Source organism: Pelodiscus sinensis, chromosome 30 (assembly GCF_052426305.1).
Source record: "Pelodiscus sinensis isolate ZL-2025 chromosome 30, ASM5242630v1, whole genome shotgun sequence".
Lineage (NCBI taxonomy): Eukaryota > Metazoa > Chordata > Testudines > Trionychidae > Pelodiscus > Pelodiscus sinensis.
In genome coordinates this window covers 16,546,911-16,567,219 of record NC_143081.1, presented here as the reverse complement: position 1 = coordinate 16,567,219, position 20,309 = coordinate 16,546,911, and the positions used below count along the sequence as shown (strand labels likewise).

At 50.6% G+C, this 20,309-nt stretch overlaps 1 protein-coding gene across 1 annotated transcript; it reads left to right on the top strand.

Annotated features, from left to right (window-relative positions):
• The first annotated feature begins 700 nt into the window (after window positions 1-700).
• Window positions 701-18,801, top strand: LOC102453943 (histo-blood group ABO system transferase 1-like). Its single transcript, XM_075918159.2, has 7 exons — window positions 701-979; window positions 3,470-3,544; window positions 9,214-9,252; window positions 10,514-10,552; window positions 11,276-11,311; window positions 16,065-16,199; window positions 17,493-18,801. Exons 2-7 carry the CDS (start codon window positions 3,480-3,482, stop codon window positions 18,175-18,177), a joined length of 999 nt encoding a protein of 332 aa, XP_075774274.2. The 5' UTR covers window positions 701-979; window positions 3,470-3,479; the 3' UTR covers window positions 18,178-18,801.
• Window positions 18,802-20,309: the final 1,508 nt, after the last annotated feature.

Genomic DNA, 20,309 nt, shown 5'->3' with positions numbered 1-20,309 from the left:
CAGCCTCGCGAGTGCCAACTTCTGCTCCAGCTTAGCTTTGCTTTAAAGCTGCAAAGTGTGGCTATGTCTGGCCCAGTGTCCTACAGGTCTCTGAAGCCTGGGCTTATGCGTCCGGCCCTCTCCTACTGCATTTCCCCACCTTTTGTCTCTTTCCAGGGATGGTGGTTTCCGATTGCCCTAGAAAGCAGAATGCACAGATTGAAGACAGGCCCAGCGGACTAATCCCTGCTATGGGGCCACCTCACTTTACCACCCACACATTCACGCCCCGTCTGTTCCTTGTCTGCACACTCCCTCGCACAGCCAATGGCAGATTTCATTTTTGAATTGCTGTCAGTCCCTTATGGGGACTGTCCAGTCTGGGACCGTCCCTGGGGAATGTCGTTTTCTGACTCGTGGCGCCCCCAGCAATTCCTAAATAAGCAATGTGGCGATGGTGTATAGATTTGTGATGAATATGGGCATTTGTCTAGAGCGCGTTTGTGAACATATCACCAACCAGATCGTCAGGAAAGTTAGGAGTACATCCAGCTGCTGCGTTCCTGAGGGGTTAAAATAGTCACGTCACTGGATTTGTGTCGGGTAACGTTTTCACCTTGGTTTTTTGCAGTTTGTTGTTTAATTGTTTGATCTTTTGGCAATTTCTGTAAAAAAAATGCCATTGAGTTACAGACCCCGACACTGGTTGGGGTGAAACTGGGCCAGTAGTGAGGCAGGTCGGACTCTCTCTGACTGAGAAGAGGCAGACTGATCAGTCCTGCCCCGCCCCAGGGGTGGGGTGGAAGAGTGAAAACTGGGCGTGAGAAGCCAGACGCCTTCCCCGAGCTCCTGAGGGGGAGACTGGGACACGCGGCACAGCCAGGAAGCAGAGGACTGGCCAGGATCAGCAGGACCACTGACAATCCCCGCCGCAGAGCCCCCGCAGGACTCGCTGGAGGCTTCGTTCACTAAAGACCCGGAGGAGCAGCTCCCAGGCCAGGTACGCCCGCGTGGGAAAATGGGAAGTAGCCTGGGGAGGCAGGCTGGCCTTCTCTGACCTTGGACAGCGTTGGAACGCCGACCCGATCCAGTACAGGCCCTTCGACTCACAGTCCAATAGTTGGAAGTTGAATCTAGACAAATTCAGGTGGGACGTAAGGTGCATATTTTGAATGCACTTAACCATCAGGACAACTTCACAAGGGTCGTGCTTAATTCTCCATTTCATGGGCAATTTTTGATTCAAGATTGGATTTTTTTTCTTCCTAAAAGATTTACTGTGGCTCAAATCATATCAGGGATTCTATCAAGTAAGTTCTCTGGCCGATGTTATGCAGGAGATCAGACTAGAAGATCTAATAGTCCCTTTTGACTTTGTTATCTATGACGCTGTAAATTTGCACTTAGTTTGTATACTAACAATAAAAAAGAGCACTAGTCACAGTGTGGACAGAAAACTAGTTTAGGAGTGTAGACACTCATCGTTATTTCTAAGTAGCAGATTTATCTGGTGTTGCTCGAGTCCTTAACTCAATTAAGATTTTTTTTAAATAAGAGGAAAACATACATGCTTTATTTGTATTGTTCAAAAAACACAGAGAGAGCAACAGGAAGTCCTGTGGCACCTCAGAGTCTAACAGATTTATAAGGGCATCAGCGTTTGTGGGTAAAACCCACTTCCTCAGATGAATTGCAGTAAAAGTTACAGCAGCAGGGAAGAAGTTGCTTGCGTGACTGAAGTAATCAAGGTAGGGCAGGAGCGGCTCATTCACAGCCTTTGATGTGGAGATCTCCTCCTCCTTGGTTTTGCAGATACAGACTACCCCCCAGGGAAAAAACCCAGTGTCATTTTTGTGAAGTTCACTTTGATTTCAGGTATCTTTAAAAAAGGGAGTAAGCAAGAATCATCACCAGACTTGGTCCTCTGGGTGGATCCTTTGCTCAGATTGGGGGGCCATGGCATGAATGCCAACCCGACAAGCAGACAGTTTCATACTGACATCCCTCTGTCAGTGTGGTATTGGCCAAAAGTCATTGGCCACATCGAAAACAGAGAGCCGGATTGCATCTGGTTCAGGACGGTCAATTATTTGCAATGAACTCAAATCAAATTAACTTGATTAAAAAATCAATCATGACAACTCACAGTTTTAATCACAATGTTAAACAACAATAGAATACCAACTGAAAATCACTGTACGTGCTTTGGATAATTTGTCTATATTTTGAAATCCATTAAATTCAATTACCCCAGAAGAAAACACAAAGTGCTCAGTGTTCACTCAATATTATTATTTTTATCACAACGATTGGCCCTGTAAAGGAAATGGCCTTTTGCCACCTCTTTCAGTTCACCTCATTCAAATCCTGGAACGTGATCTCTACGTGGTGACGGGGCAACCTACACACGCACACTTAGATTCTTCACGTGACTGCAGTGGGCCCCACGCTCTGACCAGTCTCCCTAGCAGGAGTGCTGGGTGGGCGGGGAGTGTGGGGCAAGCCCCACAACCCCCCATTCCCTAGCAGTGGCCTCAGGCAGGCGGAGCAGGGTTCTCTCTCTCTCTCTCACACACACACACACTCCAGTGTGTGAGACCCTCCTGGAGAGAATGAGTGAGTGTGTGTGTGTGAGTGTGTGTGTGAGAGAGAGAGAGAGAGAGAGACCCCTGCTGGAGGGCCCTACCCCCTGTGCCCTCCACCCCCGCGCCCTCTCCCCTGCAGGAGTGCCTCATGGCGGGGGGGGGGGGCTGCAGGCAGAAGGGCCCCCACTAGCTCTGTCCCACATGTGCCTCTCAGCGCGATGCCCCTTCTGGCCCTAATGTCCATGAAAAAGGCAGGTCCCCCCCCCACCTAAGGGGGGATTCGGAGGCACCGGAGCAGCTGTTGCAGTGACACCCCTAAAATGAAGGGAACCCCCATCCAGCGCTGGCTGGCACCTGTCCGGTCCCGAGACCCACCCGGGAGCAGGGAGCCTGGCCTGGGAGGGCTGCGGCCGACATGATCCGCTACACACTTGGAAGAGTTTGTCTGCTTGTTTGTGGATTTGTTTCTGCTTCCCGGTTCCCTACAGACGCCAAATTTCACATAAACAATCCTGCCACTTAAGTCAGCTGGATGCGCTCTGAGTGTGCGGGGGGACAGGCTCTCTCCACGGGCCACGGCTCCACTTGGAGAAGGCTGCTAGCGGCTGCTCCGGGGTGTTTACTTGCCGACTCTGCAGCCACCGAGCCTCTTGGCCCCCATTGGCTCCGGTTCACCGTTTGCAGCCAATGGGAGCCGGTAAGTAAACACACTGGAGCAGTCTAGTAGCAGCTCTCAGACAGGGGCCATGGACCACTCTCAGAAAGACAGGTTTAGAGCATCCTTTGTGGCTTTCCTCTGACTTTGCGTGGTCAGTGACGGGCCGCACCTGCTAGTTACTCAGGTATCTGTGGGTTTTCCTGTGCTCTCATTCCTGCCCTTCTGGGCTCCCTCTTTCTCGTTACAGAGCCAGCCAGATGGAAATCAGGAAAGTGCACGTTCTGGGAGTGGTACTGGCAGCCGGGCTTATCGGCTTCTTGGGGTAAGTGTTTCAGGAACTACGCAGGCCTGGGCCTCGAGTGGCAGCCATCAGTCAACTTGACGTTCATCTCTCTCGTTGCTGGGCTGGGCGCAGCGTGAGAATCGACTTTCAATTCTTTTTTTCAGCCCACATTTTTTTCCAACTAAACCGTTCATTCGGAATTGGAACACGTCCACAGAAATTGCTGATGACAATCAACACGGGGGAGCTCTTTCAGAGCAGGCATTTCATTATTCTGTCACTTCATCCTTCCTGCCTCACTTGTCCAGACACAAAGGGCACATCTGCACAGCAGCGTTATTCCGGAATAACTGACGTGACTTTGAAATAACAAAGGGTATGTCTACACTACAGAGTTAGTTCAAACTAACGGACGTTAGTTCGAACTAACTTTAATAGGCGCTACACTAGAGCTCCGTTCGAATTTAATTCAAACTAGCGGAGCGCTTAGTTCGAACTAGGTAAACCTCATTTTATGAGAATTAAGCCTAGTTTGAACTAGCTAGTTCGAATTAAGGGCTGTGTAGACCCTTAATTCGAACTAGTGGGAGGCTAAGGCTTCCCAGGTTTCCCTGGTGGCCACTCTGGCCAACACCAGGGAAACTCTATGCCCCCCTCCCGGCCCCGGACCCCTTAAAGGGGCATGGGCTGGCTATGGTGCCCGTGCCAGGTGCAAGCCTGCCAGCACCCAGCCAGCAGACCCTGCACTTGGCACGGCTCGAGCCAGCCACCCGATGCCCCCCAGCCCTCCCCCTCTTCCCAGGACCAGGCTGGCGGCTCCCGGGAGCTTGCCCGGGACCGCAAGAGGCGGGCACCCGCCTGGGCTAGTGTGGACATCGTGGACCTTGTCCACGATCTCTGCACTAGGCACAGGAAAGTGGCCGGCTAGGGCAGGAGAGCTGCCAGCCTGGTCACCCAGGAGCAGGAGTGCATGAAAATCAAGGGGGTCCACTGAGACCCCCGACCCTGAGCTTACAATGGCTGTCCTGGGTCAGACCAAAGGTCCATCTAGCCCAGTAGCTTGTCTGCCGACAGCGGCCAACACTAGGGACCCTGGAGGGGATGGACCGGAGACAGTGACCAAGCCATTTGTCTCGTGCCATCCCTCTCCAGCCTTCCACAAACTTTGGGCAGGGACACCACTCCTACCCCCTGGCTAGCACTCCATGGACCCAACCTCCCTCACTTAATCTCACTTCCCTTTAAACTCTGTTCTAGTTCTAGCCTTCACAGCCTCCTGCAGCAAGGAGTTCCACAGGTTGACTCTTTGCTTTGTGAAGAACAACTTTCTGTTACTAGTCTGAAGCCTGCTACCCATTCCTTTCCTTTGGTGTCCTCTAGTCCTTCTTTATGGGAACTAATGAAGAACTTTTCTGTATGCACCCTCTGCACCCAACTCCTGCTTTTATAGACCTCTATCCTGTCCCCCCTCCGTCTCCTCTTTTCTAAGCTGAGAAGTCCCAGTCTCTTTAGCCTCTCTTCATATGGGACCTGTTCCCAACCCCTGATAATTGTAGTTGCCCTCCCCTCTCCCAGCCTCTCTCTTCCCCTCTCCCACCTCCTTTTCCCAGTCTCCCCCAGTTTTGTTCAATAAAGACAGATTCCATTTTTGAACACAATTGTCCTTTATTTTGTACATCAAGAAAAGGGGCTAGGGAAGGGTAAGTGGAAGGAGGTGAGGGAGGAATGGGGCACGAGCCCCCAATGGGGAGGACTGGGCTGGCTCTGCGGGCTTCTGGGGGTGGAAGCTCTCCTGCAGCCCCCCGATTGCCCCCTCTCCCCAGATGGCAGCCTGCGGCAAGTGCAGCCGGGCTGATGGCCGAGTGGTGTGATGTGCCCAGTGTGGGCACTCCGGGTACTCCAAGCCAGGACTGCTTTGCAAGCGGGACACCCCTGAGAACTGTCTGTCCGGGGTGGGGGTCGGGTCCCTTTAAGCGCAGCCCTCGGCTAGCCTGAGACAGCATCTCCACGCTCTAAGTCCTCCTCTGATGCCCTGCCAGCACTGCTTCCGGCCAGCCTTAACCCCGGTTCAGGGTCCACTTAATGTGGACATGCTAGTTCGAATTAGCAAAACGCTAATTTGAACTAGCTTTTAGTTCTAGACGCGTTAGTTCGAATTAGCGCTGTAGTGTAGACGTACCCAAAGAGAGGGTCTACACAGCAAGCCATTATTTCAATAGTTATGAGCCAGGATGGTGTCCCTAGTCTGTGTGTCTGGAGGTGGGTGACAGGGGAGGGATCACGTCAGGATCACCTGTTGTGTTCCCTCCCTCTGAGGCATCTGGCATTGGCCACTGTGGGCAGACTGGACACCGGGCTGAATGGATCTTTGGTCTGACCCCGTCTGGCTGTTCTTACGGAAGGCTTCTTACTCCAACGCCTGTAACCATCATTTAACGAGAAGTAAGGGATTTGGGGGGAAGAGTGCTCTTCCTCGGACTTCCTGTGGTGTAGACAGCACCAAAAGACGAATTTAGCTATTTCAGCTTCAGCTATGCAATTGAAGTAGCTGAGGTGGGGTAGCTTTATTCAACTTTTGCTCTGCTGTGTAGACGTATTCAAAATGGCCGGGGGGAGAAAGAGGTAAATGAAAGGAAGACAAATGAAAAATAAACAAAACTGGAACTTTTTGACATTTAAAAGATTCAGAGAAACAAAATATTTTTGATCAAAGCTTCCAATAACCAACAGAAAATGATTTCTTTTAAAAAATCTGCAACTTTAAAATTACTCCAAAACTTCATTTTTCCTCCCACCCAATTTGATTTTCTTCATGTGGTGATCAGTTTGACCGGGAAACTGGTCCACATACAGATTATGCTCAGTTAAATCTGAATGCACACTGACTAAGTCCGGCAAAGACATCAGTCAGGAGAAGGAGTTAAAATTGGGGATAAGGTTCAAAGGTGAAGAATACAGAATTAAAGGCACCTTTCATGCTAGAGTTTTAATTCCCTCTCCTCTCCCCCCCCCCCCCAAAAAAAAGAATCTGAGCTCAATCTCTCGTTGCTGTTGTGCACTGGGTAGCATATATATAAATATATATTATGTATCACTCTCGCCATGTCTCAGTTGGTATGCATTCAGCAGAAGCACGACAGTGGTTTTATGGCTGAAATTGGCCTGTACCTTTGTGATAATCCTTTATGCTAAATATGCTGTACTGCTCACATGCTGAAGAAAGGTTTAGTCTGGAAAGCCAGGGAAAGCATTCGGCTTAAGAGGAGTGAGAGTATGTCTAATTAATTCGAAATAGCACTGTAGTGTAGACATACCCTGAGTGTTTTGCTTGGTAGTTATGCTGAAGACTAGTACCTGGAATGTCCCAGAAGGACTCTGGGGCAAATCTAGGAAGTGCCTTCATACCCATGGATCCCAGGAAAGCATCTGTCCAGGACACAGAAGTCCACCATGGGACCAGAAAAACAAGGGAGAAGTATGAATGTCTTCAATTTGCCAGGGCCTTATGAAACACATCCTAGCATACTCAAGGAGCTGACTGAGGAGATATCTGAACTATTCGTGATTATACACAAAAGCTTCAGAGGGGAGCCGAGTGAGCCTGTAACAGGCAAAACTTAAAAAACAACAAATGGTCTGGTAGGACCTTAATGACGAACCAAGCATGTAGATGGGATCTTCAGATGACCAGAGTATAATGAGTCCAGATCCAAGGATAAATAAGGGAAGGAGGGAGGAGATGGAGAGAAAAAGGGTAGGGGAGGAAGAAAAAGAGAGGCAATGAGTAAATCAAACTTTAAAAACAACAATCAGTCTAGCAGCACTCTAAGGACCAACAAAACAGGTAGCTGGTGGGTAGATAGTTCAAGTCGTTACAGGAGTCTGCAAAGAACCATTAGCACCTTCCTTGTTTGGTTGGTTGGTTAAGTTATTAAAAGGTGGAAGATAGCGTGGGAGCCAGCCGATAGCTTTGTTTAGATCGTTAGCACAAGAGCTAAACTTGTGAACGAGTTGTTTCAGACCAGTTCCACAAGCCAAATACACAGCCAAGGACTGGAACTACAAAACGGTGACTTGGAGATCCATTAATGAGTGTCCAGGGAGGTTAAAGTGTTCCCCAGCAGGTTCCTGTGGGTTGCCTTTTTGCAGATCTGATTTGTGTCCAGTCATTCTTTCCTGTAGAGACTGTCCCGTTTGGCCAATATCTATGGCAGCGGGGCACTGCCGGCACTTGATGGTGTAGTGAGTTGGAGTGGCAACCCTCTGACTCTGAGGGGAAAGGCCCCGGTGGGCAGCACCTGACCCAAAGGATGCACCTGGGAGGAAGCTGGGGGCAGGGCCAGGGATATAAAAGGGCTGCCTGAAAGGCCAGTGAGGGCCCAGACAGCGAGGGAGCCAGAGGCCTGCATGGAGCCTCCTGCAAGGAAGTTTAGAGGATCTGTGGAAAAAGGCTTTCTTTCTCGACAGCTCCCCCTCTAGACTGCTGCTTTTTGCTGACAAAGTGCTGAGTCAGCAAAAACGGTGGCCATTTTTATGCAAATTAGGCACGGGATATTGAAATCCCTGCCTCATTTGCAACGTCGACCTGCCTAATCTGCATCCCTCTGCCGACAGAGAGACGCAGTCTAGACATGCCCCCAGAGGACCGGAAAACGGCAAATCTAGTGCCTGTGTATAAAAAGGGAAAGGAGGACAGCCCAAAGAATTATAGACCAGTCAGCTTGACCTCTGAACCCAGGAAAATATAGGAGCAAATGAAGCGATCTGCAAACATCCAGAAGATATTAAGGTGCTAAACGCTGGAATCTGTTGAAATCTGCTCACCTGTGCCAGTTCTCAGCATCTGACGATGTGTCCCTAGAATATCGAGGCTGCTCCTTGTGCTGCTCCCAAAACTTCGCTGCTTGTTGTTATTTTTTTGTTAATTTGTTCCCTCCTTACACAATCCCTGGAGTCAGCTCTGATGTTTTTCATCCAGTGATTAAATATTCATCACCCACCCAGAAGACACGTCTCGATCAGTAAATACCCTGTGTTCTTGCTGTTGATTAGTTGGGTGTGTCAATTCCAGTTCCCACTGATGGGAGTTCTCCCGTTACCCAAGCAGTGTGTGTGTCCCAGGATCTGAGTGAGACAAGCTCTTCTGCTCTGGGAAAGGCACAGCTGAATACAAGATCAAACTGATAGTTTAGCACCAGTTGCTGGCACCTCTTCTGAGGCACCCTTCCAGGTGAAGTGATCCTCCCAGGGTGCAGGGTGTCAAAGTGGAGGGAGTCACCCTAGCAGTACGGCCTAGTGGCCAGAGCTGGGAAACGGGGAGGACCCTCAATGGCAGGGTAGCAAGACCCAGGCCCTCCCTAATCCAAGAGGTCCCAGCCCAGTGGCCCGTCAGTGACCTGGGTCACTATGTTGTGTCCCATCTCTCTGGGGCCTGTGAGCCTAAGATCTCCATGGCCTTCGGGTTCCTTGTCTCGGATGACTCCCGGCAGCCCTGGATTCTGCTGGGCACAGGTTTTGTGGTGCGGGGAGTTGGCTAGATTTGTGCAGATCGGGAGTGACGGGGAGGGGGGGGAGGTTGTGTTCCCCTGAGGGGCTAGAGAGTCAATCTGGATTCTCACTGCTGTCAAATTTCACTGGGACCCTACCTGTGTGGCCCCGAAAGGATCGTTCTGTTGCTATTAACCTGTGGTGCTTTTCTGTTTCCCTAGCATACCACGGTTCAGACAGCCCATGGGCCAGCCCGCCGGGTAAGGACCCTTTCCCCTAAATTCTGCTCTGTACTGATCTTCACGTCTGTTGGCTTTGGCTTCCCTCGCGGCCTCTTTCAATTACCTCTGGACATGTTAAACAGGAACTAGAGTTGAGCAAAATTCAGAACTCCTGTCCATGGGAATTTCCACCCTCCCCATATTTATTTTCTTGCCCAAACAGGACAAAACATTTGACCTTCTGCAGCACATTTGAAAAGAATCAATTGCAAATGTCACAACATTTCATCGTGGTTTTCCCTGTCGAAACAAAACGTTTCGACTTTCCTCAAACAGAAACACTTCTCTGTGCCTTGCCGAGGCCCAGTTCAGCATTAAACTGTCTTCCCTTTAGGAAGACCAATCTCGTTGCCCCGATGAGGGGTGTCTTCACTCCAGGCAGGGCAGTGCTAGTGTAGCACCGTAGCACGGGTGTTTCTTAACTCAATGAAGGGCTTTTTTCTGTTGATGTCACTAACCCGCCTCTCAGAGAGAGGACTGCTGGGTTCTTCTGCCCACCGAGACGTGCCTACAGCAATTGGTAGGGCACTATATCCTACAGCTCCCTCTCAGTTTTCCCACCCCGGAGCAGAATGAATTTTGGTGTGTGCTCCAGAGTGGAGGTGACGTGCGGCACGGAGGAGATGTGCAACATGTAACCTTCATAACGGTGCACGGAACAAAATTAACATGGCTGGCGTTGGGCCAAGGGGTTCTGAGTGTAGGAGGGGCCCAGGGGGCTGGATTCTGACTCTTGTGGTCTCTTCCCTCTCTAGGGGTACGTCTAAACTACATGCCTCTGTTGGCAGAGGCATGTAGATTTGTTTGTTTGGAAAAGGTAAATGAAGCCGTGATTTAAATGATCGTGGCTTCATTTACATTTACATGGCTGCCGCGCTGAGCCGACAAACAGCTGATCAGCTGTTTGTCGGCTCGCGCGCTAGTCTGGACGTTCCCCCTGTCGACATCAAAACCCTTTGTCGGCAGCCCCGGTAAACCTCATTCCATGAGGAATAACGCCTTTTGTTGACAGAGTTCTGTTGACAGAAGGCATTATTGCATCTACACTGTCCTTTGTGTCCACACTGTTATGTCGACAAAGCGGCTTGCTTTGTCGACAGAACTGGATGTAGTCTAGACGCTCTTTGTCGACAGAAGCTTTGTTGACAGTATCTGTTGACAAAACATCTGTCGACAAAACCCTGTAGTCTAGACATACCCTAGCAGTCTAGGGTCTCTGATTTCTCTCTCTCATTCCTAGACAAGCTGACCTGGATGAGACCTTCTCGGTGCTGCCGCGGTAAGGCTGGGTGCCCTGCGTTGGTTCCTATGTGTGGCCAAGGCACAGAAAGCGGAGCAGAGCCATGCAGGAGCAGCCTGGTGTCGCTATGCAGAACAGGAGGGGAGGGTTTAAAAGGGGGGGCCATTTACACTGCTTGTCCCAGAGACACAAATTGAGGAGAGACCATTGGGGATTGGAGTTCCCAGGCCTCTCAGCCTTTATCAGACCATTCGCAGTGGTCCATTGGACAGTTTGGGGTGATTGCCCAGGGCGCTGCGCTGTGGGAGGGCTCACCCTTCCTGGGGCCCAGAGGCTGGCTACCGTACAGTTAGCCCCACCCTGCTGGCTCCCTGCATCGCTCGGGGCAGGAGGGGCTAGGGGCTTTAGGGAAGGGACGGAATGGAGGTGGAGCAAGGGGGAAAGGTGCAGCTTTGGGGTATGTGTTTGTGTGGGGGCTTGTTCTGGGCCTCGCATTCCCTAGGGATGACCCTGTACAGGCCTGAAGGTTCTCTATGTTACCGCTCAATGAAATACCTGCTAAAGGTAGCGCTGAGGGCTGCACAGGTGATACACCTCTGGAAAAGCTGGGTCTCGGTAAGGCAGAATACAACTCCACCGTTCCAGAGACCGTTCTACGGTACTGACGCCCATTTCTCACTCATGCTCACTGGCCATTACGGAAGGTTAAAGACACTAAATACATGTGGTTATATCCCAGTAATTCATCTCTGCTTTCAACAGACTGTCGTATCCTCAGCCATTCGTGGACAAGCCTCAGTAAGTCTTCTCTTCCACGTTTTGCTCTAACATTTGATGAATATCAAAAACAATTCAAAAGGGGGGAAACCAGAGCAGATTACTGTTCAGCGCTTTGAAGGGTGAATACCACTTTACCCTGGGTGTGTCTAAACTGCACTGTAACTCGAAATAAGAGAAGCAGTTTGCATAGTTCAAAGTGTGTCTCTTATTTTAATCTTACTTCAAAATAGCTTATTTCATCGTTTGGTGCTGTCTGCACAAGACCAAATTTCAAAACGAAGTGCAGTTCCGAAACGTCCCTTACTCCTTGTGGAATGAAGTTTACAGGGACGGTGGAATAGTGACCCTGAAATTACAGGCTTGATGTGAAGATGCAGGAGAGCTATTGTGGGATACTCTGGTATCCCAAAATTGCATCACAGTGCAGGCGTAGCCCCAGAGAGTTAGCTCTGCCAACGTATTAAATTAGGTAAAAAAGTCTCAAAATTATTTCAGTTCTATTTTGTGAAATCTGCTTTTTCAATACAAGTGACTACTAAGTGTAAGGGGACTGTTAGCCCCTCACTAAAACTCTGTGGGAGTTTTTGGTTCCCCAGCTCCCAGTGTCAAAAGGGGAAGGGTCCGTGAGAAATCAGGGCCCTGAGACTGACAGACCCCAGAGACAATGGAAAGCAGCCAACACTCAGCTCGGCCTGATTGACAGGTTGGACAGGCCAGTGAGAAAAGTGAGAGGCCAGGCCCTGTCCTCCCTGCGAGCTGGGATTTTTCTGGGTCTCTCTGAGCAAGGAGAGAACTGAGAGACAGCTAAGAGCAGTGCAAGCTGTGTGGAGAGGCAGTCCTGCAGCAACAGAGCCAGACACACACGGCCCAAGGAGTGCAAGCTGTGCTGAGGGGCAGTCCTGCAGCGACAGAGCCAGACACACACAGCCCAAGGAGTGCAAGCTGTGTGGAGAGGCAGTCCTACAGCAACAGAGCCAGGCACAGACAGCCCAAGGAGTGCAAGCTGTGCCGACGGGCAGTCCTGCAGGGACAGAGCCAGACACACACGACCCAAGGAGTGCAAGCTGTGCTGAGGGGCAGTCCTGCAGGGACAGAGCCAGACACACACAGCCCAAGGAGTGCAAGCTGTGCTGAGGGGCAGTCCTGCAGCGACAGAGCCAGACACACACGGCCCAAGGAGTGCAAGCTGTGCCGAGGGGCAGTCCTGCAGCGACAGAGCCAGACACACACAGCCCCAGGAGTGCAAGCTGTGCTGAGGGGCAGTCCTGCAGCAACAGAGCCAGACACACACAGCCCAAGGGGTGCAAGCTGTGCCGAGGGGCAGTCCTGCAGCGACAGAGCCAGACACACACAGCCCCAGGAGTGCAAGCTGTGCTGAGGGGCAGTCCTGCAGCAACAGAGCCAGACACACACGGCCCAAGGAGTGCAAGCTGTGCCGAGGGGCAGTCCTGCAGCGACAGAGCCAGACACACACGGCCCAAGGAGTGCAAGCTGTGCTGAGGGGCAGTCCTGCAGCGACAGAGCCAGACACACACAGCCCAAGGAGTGCAAGCTGTGCTGAGGGGCAGTCCTGCAGCGACAGAGCCAGACACACACGGCCCAAGGAGTGCAAGCTGTGCTGAGGGGCAGTCCTGCAGCGACAGAGCCAGACACACACAGCCCAAGGAGTGCAAGCTGTGCTGAGGGGCAGTCCTGCAGTGACAGAGCCAGGCACACACAGCCCAAGGAGTGCAAGCTGTGCCGAGGAGCTGTCCTGCAGCAACAGAGCCAGGCACACACAGCCCAAGGAGTGCAAGCTGTGCCGAGGGGCAGTCCTGCAGCGACAGAGCCAGACACACACAGCCCCAGGAGTGCAAGCTGTGCTGAGGGGCAGTCCTGCAGCAACAGGGCCAGGCACACACAGCCCAAGGAGTGCAAGCTGTGCCGAGGGGCAGTCCTGCAGCGACAGAGCCAGGCACACACAGCCCAAGGAGTGCAAGCTGTGCCGAGGGGCAGTCCTGCAGCGACAGAGCCAGGTACACACAGCCCAAGGAGTGCAAGCTGTGCTGAGGGGCAGTCCTGCAGCGACAGAGCCAGGCACACACAGCCCAAGGAGTGCAAGCTGTGCTGAGGGGCAGTCCTGCAGCAACAGAGCCAGGCACACACAGCCCAAGGAGTGCAAGCTGTGCCGAGGGGCAGTCCTGCAGGGACAGAGCCAGGCACACACAGCCCCAGGAGCGCAAGCTGTGCTGAGGGGCAGTCCTGCAGCGACAGAGCCAGGCACACACAGCCCAAGGAGCGCAAGCTGTGCTGAGGGGCAGTCCTGCAGCAACAGAGCCAGGCACACACAGCCCAAGGAGTGCAAGCTGTGCTGAGGGGCAGTCCTGCAGCGACAGAGCCAGGCACACACAGCCCAAGGAGTGCAAGCTGTGCTGAGGGGCAGTCCTGCAGCAACAGAGCCAGGCACACACAGCCCAAGGAGTGCAAGCTGTGCCGAGGGGCAGTCCTGCAGGGACAGAGCCAGGCACACACAGCCCCAGGAGTGCAAGCTGTGCTGAGGGGCAGTCCTGCAGCGACAGAGCCAGGCACACACAGCCCAAGGAGTGCAAGCTGTGCTGAGGGGCAGTTTTGCAGCAACAGAGCCAGGCACACACAGCCCAAGGAGTGCAAGCTGTGCCGAGGGGCAGTCCTGCAGCGACAGAGCCAGGCACACACAGCCCAAGGAGTGCAAGCTGTGCTGAGGGGCAGTCCTGCAGCGACAGAGCCAGGCACACACAGTACAAGGAGTGCAAGCTGTGCTGAGGGGCAGTTTTGCAGCAACAGAGCCAGGCACACACAGTACAAGGAGCGCAGACCCTGTGTTGAGCAGCAGACTGGCAGTGCTCAGAGAGCCAAAAGGGACAGAGAAGCAACGCAAGGAGCTGGAGACTGGCAAAGCAGCACAGCCTGCAGCTGGGTGTGGTGAGCAGCGGGGACCAGCAAAGTGGGGGGAGAGGCTCTGGGCAGGGAGATATCACCAGCCAAGAGGCCCAGCAGGCCAGACTGGGAGAGGGGTCTGGCCACGTAGAGCTTGAGGCTGTGTGGTCACTGCCAGAGCAAGCGTGTCCAGCCTGCAGCCCCCCCGCAGCACACCCAGGGCCTCTACGGGGCCTCTGAGGAAGAGACTGTGAACTGTCCTTACACTCTGCAGGCTGCTGTGTTGATGTCCCTGTGCTACAGAGCAGGGCTGTGTGTTCTCATTTAACCATTCTCATTGTTTCTTATTCTTTTCTCTTTAATCAGTTGATGTTTAATAAAATTGTGTTTGCTTTGAACCTTATGAAGTGATCACTGGGCCAAGAAGGCCTGCAGTGTGAGGAGAGCACCTCGGAGTGGGGACACCCTGACTCCTGCCCCTAGTGACCACAAGGTCGGGGATTAAGCCCCAGGAAACCTGGGCCCAGCCTTGTTGGGGTTTCGAGGGCTCTGCTACTCAGGAGAGTGGAGGGGGAGCCCTCAGGATCAGGGAGCCGTGGGGTAAAGGAAGTGGGAGCGGGGACTCAGATCCTTTCACTGGTCCATTTCACCGGGGTGGTATAGAAGCCAGGAAAGTTCCCCACAATAGCGGGACCATTCCCCCGCTTACATAGGTGCAAAAGATCTGTTTTCACTTAAAAGGGGTTTTTTAAAGAGGAAAAATACAACTTTTTATCAATTTACATTTTAGAATGTGCTCTGGTTTCCTATGTCCATCACTTACTATTTCCACTTTTCACCATGGATGGTTGCCATCTCATTTGGCTTTTCAAGAGTCGCTATGTCACCAACACCCCGTGTTTTAATAATGATTCAAAGGTGTGTGTGACACATCATGACGTTTGCCGTTATCTGCTCCCTGGAACCTCATGAGCCCAGATCTCTAGGGGTACATCTAGACTACAGGCTTTTGTTGACAGAAGCTTCTGTCAACAAAGAGCGTCTGGACTACATCCAGTTCTGCCGACAAAGCAAGCCGATTTGTCGACATGAGAGTGTAGACGCAAAGGACAGTGTAGATGCAATAACACCTTGTGTCCACACAACTCTGTCAACAAAAGGCGTTATTCCTCGTAGAATGAGGTTTACCACTGTCAACAAAACTGCTGAGTTCTGTTGACAGAACGCAGCGGTAGTGTGGACGCAGGTATAGTTTTGTCGACAAAAGGCTACTTTTGTCGACAAAACCTTGGGGTGTGTCTAGACTACAGAATTTTGTCGACAAAAGTGGACTTTTGTTGACAAAACTATACCTGTGTCCACACTACCGCTGAGTTCTGTCGACATAACGTCAACAGAACTCAGCAGTTTTGTCGACGTATGTAAACCTCATTTTATGAGGAATAACACCTTCTGTCGACAGAGTTTCTGTCGACAGAAGGTGTTATTGAATGGAAACTGTCCTTTGCGTCCAGACTACCATGTCGACAAAAGCAGCTTGCTTTGTCGACAGAACTCAATGTAGTCTGGACGCGCTTTGTCGACAGAAGTTTTGTCGACAGTATCTGTCGACAAAACTTCTGTCAACAGAAGCCTGTAGTCTAGACACACCTTAGGAGAAAATGTAGAAGGGTGGGTTGGTAGGTGGGTACAGTTGTCACTTATGGATGACTTGCTCCATGAGTGACAACTGTGCCATCCTACCAACCAATCCTTCTACATTTTCTCCTGCACCTTCTCCTGAGCCATCTCATGCTGGGCAAAGACAGAGAGGGGGTATTGAGCCCGATGAAACCAACTCTAGCTGTGACTTAGTTTTCTCTCTTCTTCCCTGCAGGAGAACCGACGTGTTGGTGATGTCCCCCTGGCTGGCTCCCATCATGTGGGAAGGCACCTTCAACAGAGACATCCTGAACGCCCAGTACAGGCAGAAAAGCCTCGTCGTCGGGGTAGCCACCTTTGCCATTAAAAAGTACGACTTCCCCTTCCCAATTCACTGTGCTGAGCTGTGATGTATGGCACCCAGCCTTGACAGGTTCCCTGGAAATCTGCCAGCCCTGCGTGGCTGCACACTGAGGCCTTGTCTACATGAGGTGGCTAAATCGGCATCTGTGTTTGCTGTATCGGGGTCGATTTAGTGGCTCTAGTGAGGATACATTAAGTCCGTGGGAGGTGCTCTCCTGTCAATGTCTGTAATCCATCTCCGTGAGGGGTAGAAGGTAGGTCAATAGGATCGCATCTCCCGTCAACATAGGTCGATCTCAGGCACGTCAACGGAAGCAGCACCACTCACGTAACGTAACCAGCGCCATGTAGATCGACTCGCGGGGTTCGTACTGACCAGAGTTCTGTGTGGAGTCTGCAGAGAGCCCTTCAAGTACAGAGACCCTACGGTCCAGGAGCTGAGCTCCATCCCCCGTCACATAGCCCCAGTCTCACTAGCACGCCCCAGTAGGCCATAGGGCCCTGAAATATCTGGACTCTCTAATGTCCCAAAATAAGATCGTAAAGGGGGGACCCGCTTATGCAGATTTCAGTGACTCCGCTGAATTTCCCACTGTGAAAAGAACTAGAGGCATATACATGTATTGAAAACAGTGAGCGTTGTATAAGACGGGGGATTTCAACAAGGCCTTCAGGGCCAGAGTTTTTAAAGGTATTTGCCCAATTCATTTCACTGGGAGTTAGGGGCCTAACTAGCATTGATGATCTGGTCCTAAGGGAATGAAGAGGAGACCAAATCAAACTGCAACTAAATTCTTATTAACGTAGTAGTCTAGATTGCCCCACTCAAAGACCGGGAACCAAACGACATCAGCACACTCCCTCTGGGCTGTGGGAGACACACCTCCCCTCTGCTTTGGGAGGAGAGGGGGTTTGAACAAGCATCTTCCTCCTCTTCATGCCCACTAGATCTGCTAGGCTGTGGGGCTTTGTGACATGGAGGCCTTCAGTCTATCTTGTGGAAGCTGTTCCGTTGCAGATGAACGAACTAGAACCAGTGAGAGCAATAGGAGGACAAGGAACTCCTCGCAAGAGGATGGCATGAAGGCCAAGACTAACAGGGCTTCAAAAAGAGCGAGATAGACTCCTGGAGGCTAGGTCCATCCACGGCTATTAGCCTGGCTGAGCAGAGGTTGAACGCCGTGTGCTGAGTGCCCTAGCCCCTGATTGCCAGGCGTGGGTCACGCAGCGATTGATCTTCTTCTGTTCTTTCCACACTGATAACTTGTTTCATTCACCATCACACTCCTTTGCCTTTCAGATACATCCGGTTCATACAAGGGTTTATCGGCTCTGCCAACAAATACTTCCTCTCCGGGCACAGGGTCAACTTCTATCTCTTCACTGACCACCCAGAGAAGGTCCCAGCCATGGAGCTGGCCTCTGAGAAGCATCTCTTCATTATCCCTGTCCAGAACTACTCGCGGTGGCAGGACATCTCCATGAACCGCATGGACATCATCAGCAACTACATCCGCAGCCGCTGGCGCTACGAGGTAGACTACCTTTACTCCATGGACATCGACTTGCAGATGTTTGAGCACATTGGAGTGGAGATCGTGGACACGCTGGTGGGGACCATCAGCTCCTGGCAATACACCAAGCCACGGGACAGCAACTCTTACGAGAGGAGGCCCGAGTCCCAAGCAGCCATCCCCAGTGGGGAAGGGGATTTCTACTATGCAGCCAGCTTCTACGGAGGATCCGTGTCCGAGGTCTACAAGTTGACCACCGCTTGCTTCAAAGGGGTCACAGAGGACAGAGCCAACGGTATCGAAGCCAAGTGGCACGAGGAAAGCCACCTGAATAAATATCTCCTGTACCACAAGCCCACACGCCTTCTGTCCCCGGAGTATTACTGGGATGAGGAGCTGGGCCAGCCTCCCATTGTCAAGGTGAAGCGATTGTCCTCGGTGCGCAAGAATCTGCAAGAAGTCAGATACTGAAGGAAGAGAAGGATGGATGAATATTGGGTCACACATGGCAATCTCCAGCCGTAGCCTTGAGAAAAGTCTCGTTGAAACATTTAAACCTCTTTGGAGTCCTCATATTGAATGAGACGGTCACATGTTGCCTGCCAGAGTTTATGATGTAAGCGTGTTGAGTAACATGCTCCATTGGAATTAATTAATCAGAGCTTATCAAGCCCAGCTTAGTGCAGAAATCTCGAAATAAGCCCTCTGCTATTTCAAATTAATTTCGAAATAATGGAAAGGCTGTGTAGACGCTAGCAAAGTTATTTCGAAATTACTGCTGTTATTTCAAAATAACTTTGCTGTGTAGACATACTCTCTGTGAAAGGCCATCAGAGCGTTCTTGCACGAGAGTGTCCATGCAGTGTGGATGCTCTCTTGCACAAAAGCACATCGCTAAGGTGTGGACATACTCTTGTGCAAGAAGCTTTTGTGCAAAAACACTTGCGCAAAAAGCTTCTTGCATAAGAAGCATGTAGGGTAGATGTAAAAAGAAAAGAAAGAAAGGGTGTGGGGATAGATAGATAGATAGATAGATAGATAGATAGATAGATAGATAGATAGATAGATAGATAGATAGATAGATAGATAGATAGATAGATAGATAGATAGAGGGGGTGTGGGGATAAGTAGATAGATAGATAGATAGAGGGGGTGTGTGGAGATAGATAGATAGATAGATAGATAGATAGATAGATAGATAGATAGATAGATAGATAGATAGATAGATAGATAGAGGGGGTGTGTGGGGATAGATAGATAGATAGATAGATAGATAGATAGATAGATAGATAGATAGATAGATAGATAGAGGGGGTGTGTGGGGATAGATAGATAGATAGATAGATAGATAGATAGATAGATAGATAGATAGATAGATAGATAGAGGGGGGTGTGGGGATAGATAGATAGATAGATAGATAGATAGATAGATAGATAGATAGATAGATAGATAGATAGATAGAGGGGGTGTGGGGATAAGTAGATAGATAGATAGATAGATAGAGGGGGTGTGTGGAGATAGATAGATAGATAGATAGATAGATAGATAGATAGATAGATAGATAGATAGAGGGGGTGTGTGGAGATAGATAGATAGATAGATAGATAGATAGATAGATAGATAGATAGATAGATAGATAGATAGATAGATAGATAGATAGAGGGGGGTGTGGGGATAGATAGATAGATAGATAGATAGATAGATAGATAGATAGATAGATAGATAGATAGAGGGGGTGTGTGGGGATAGATAGATAGATAGATAGAGGGGGGTGTGGGGATAGATAGATAGATAGATAGATAGATAGATAGATAGATAGATAGATAGATAGATAGATAGATAGAGGGGGTGTATGGGGATAGATAGATAGATAGAGGGGGTGTGTGGGGATAGATAGATAGATAGATAGAGGGGGTGTATGGGGATAGATAGATAGATAGAGGGGGTGTGTGGGGATAGATAGATAGATAGATAGATAGATAGATAGATAGATAGATAGATAGATAGATAGATAGATAGATAGATAGATAGATGTGATCAGGTTATGTTCTCTTTTTTTCTGGGTATGTTGGATTCTCTGTGCTGAGCCATGTCATTACCCCCTTATGCTGTGACTTTCTGAATCCCAAGGCAGTAATTCTCTGTGCTTCAATCCTTTTCTCCAGTCGCTGTGCAGCACCCAGCAAGCAAGGAACGTCTCCCCCAGTGGGTTTTCTCTTTTCAAATAAAATCACCCTTTTAAGAACCTGATCTGATTCCTCTGTCCCAGAAAGGGCAAGGGAGGTTCTGTGTACACGTTCCTGAGCCAAACTACAAAGAGAAATGAAAGTTCTGTTTTCAGCAGACCTCAGCATCGGGGTTTCAATCTCTCCCGCACAAAAGGGAATTCCCGGAGTCTCAGGGGGCCTTGCATTTGGGGATGGGAGCAATACCACCCCAAGGCTGGGGGATCTGTGACCTGGGGAGTTTTAACACAATCCTTTCATGGCAGGGGGGTTTAAAGTCTCTTCTGCCCTCCCCCGACACCTCTGCACTCAGAGGGCCAGAGTGGGGAGCACCTTGATGTGATCTCACTCCAGTTTTGCACTGAGTAAGCCATATT

Excerpts from the sequence above, each read along its gene's own strand:
- LOC102453943 (XM_075918159.2), top strand. The coding sequence starts at position 3,480 with ATGGAAATCAGGAAAGTGCACGTTCTGGGAGTGGTACTGGCAGCCGGG. Across the intron at positions 3,545-9,213 it reads GGGCTTATCGGCTTCTTGGG|CATACCACGGTTCAGACAGC; the intron begins GTAAGTGTTTCA and ends CTGTTTCCCTAG. Across the intron at positions 16,200-17,492 it reads GCCACCTTTGCCATTAAAAA|ATACATCCGGTTCATACAAG; the intron begins GTACGACTTCCC and ends TTTGCCTTTCAG.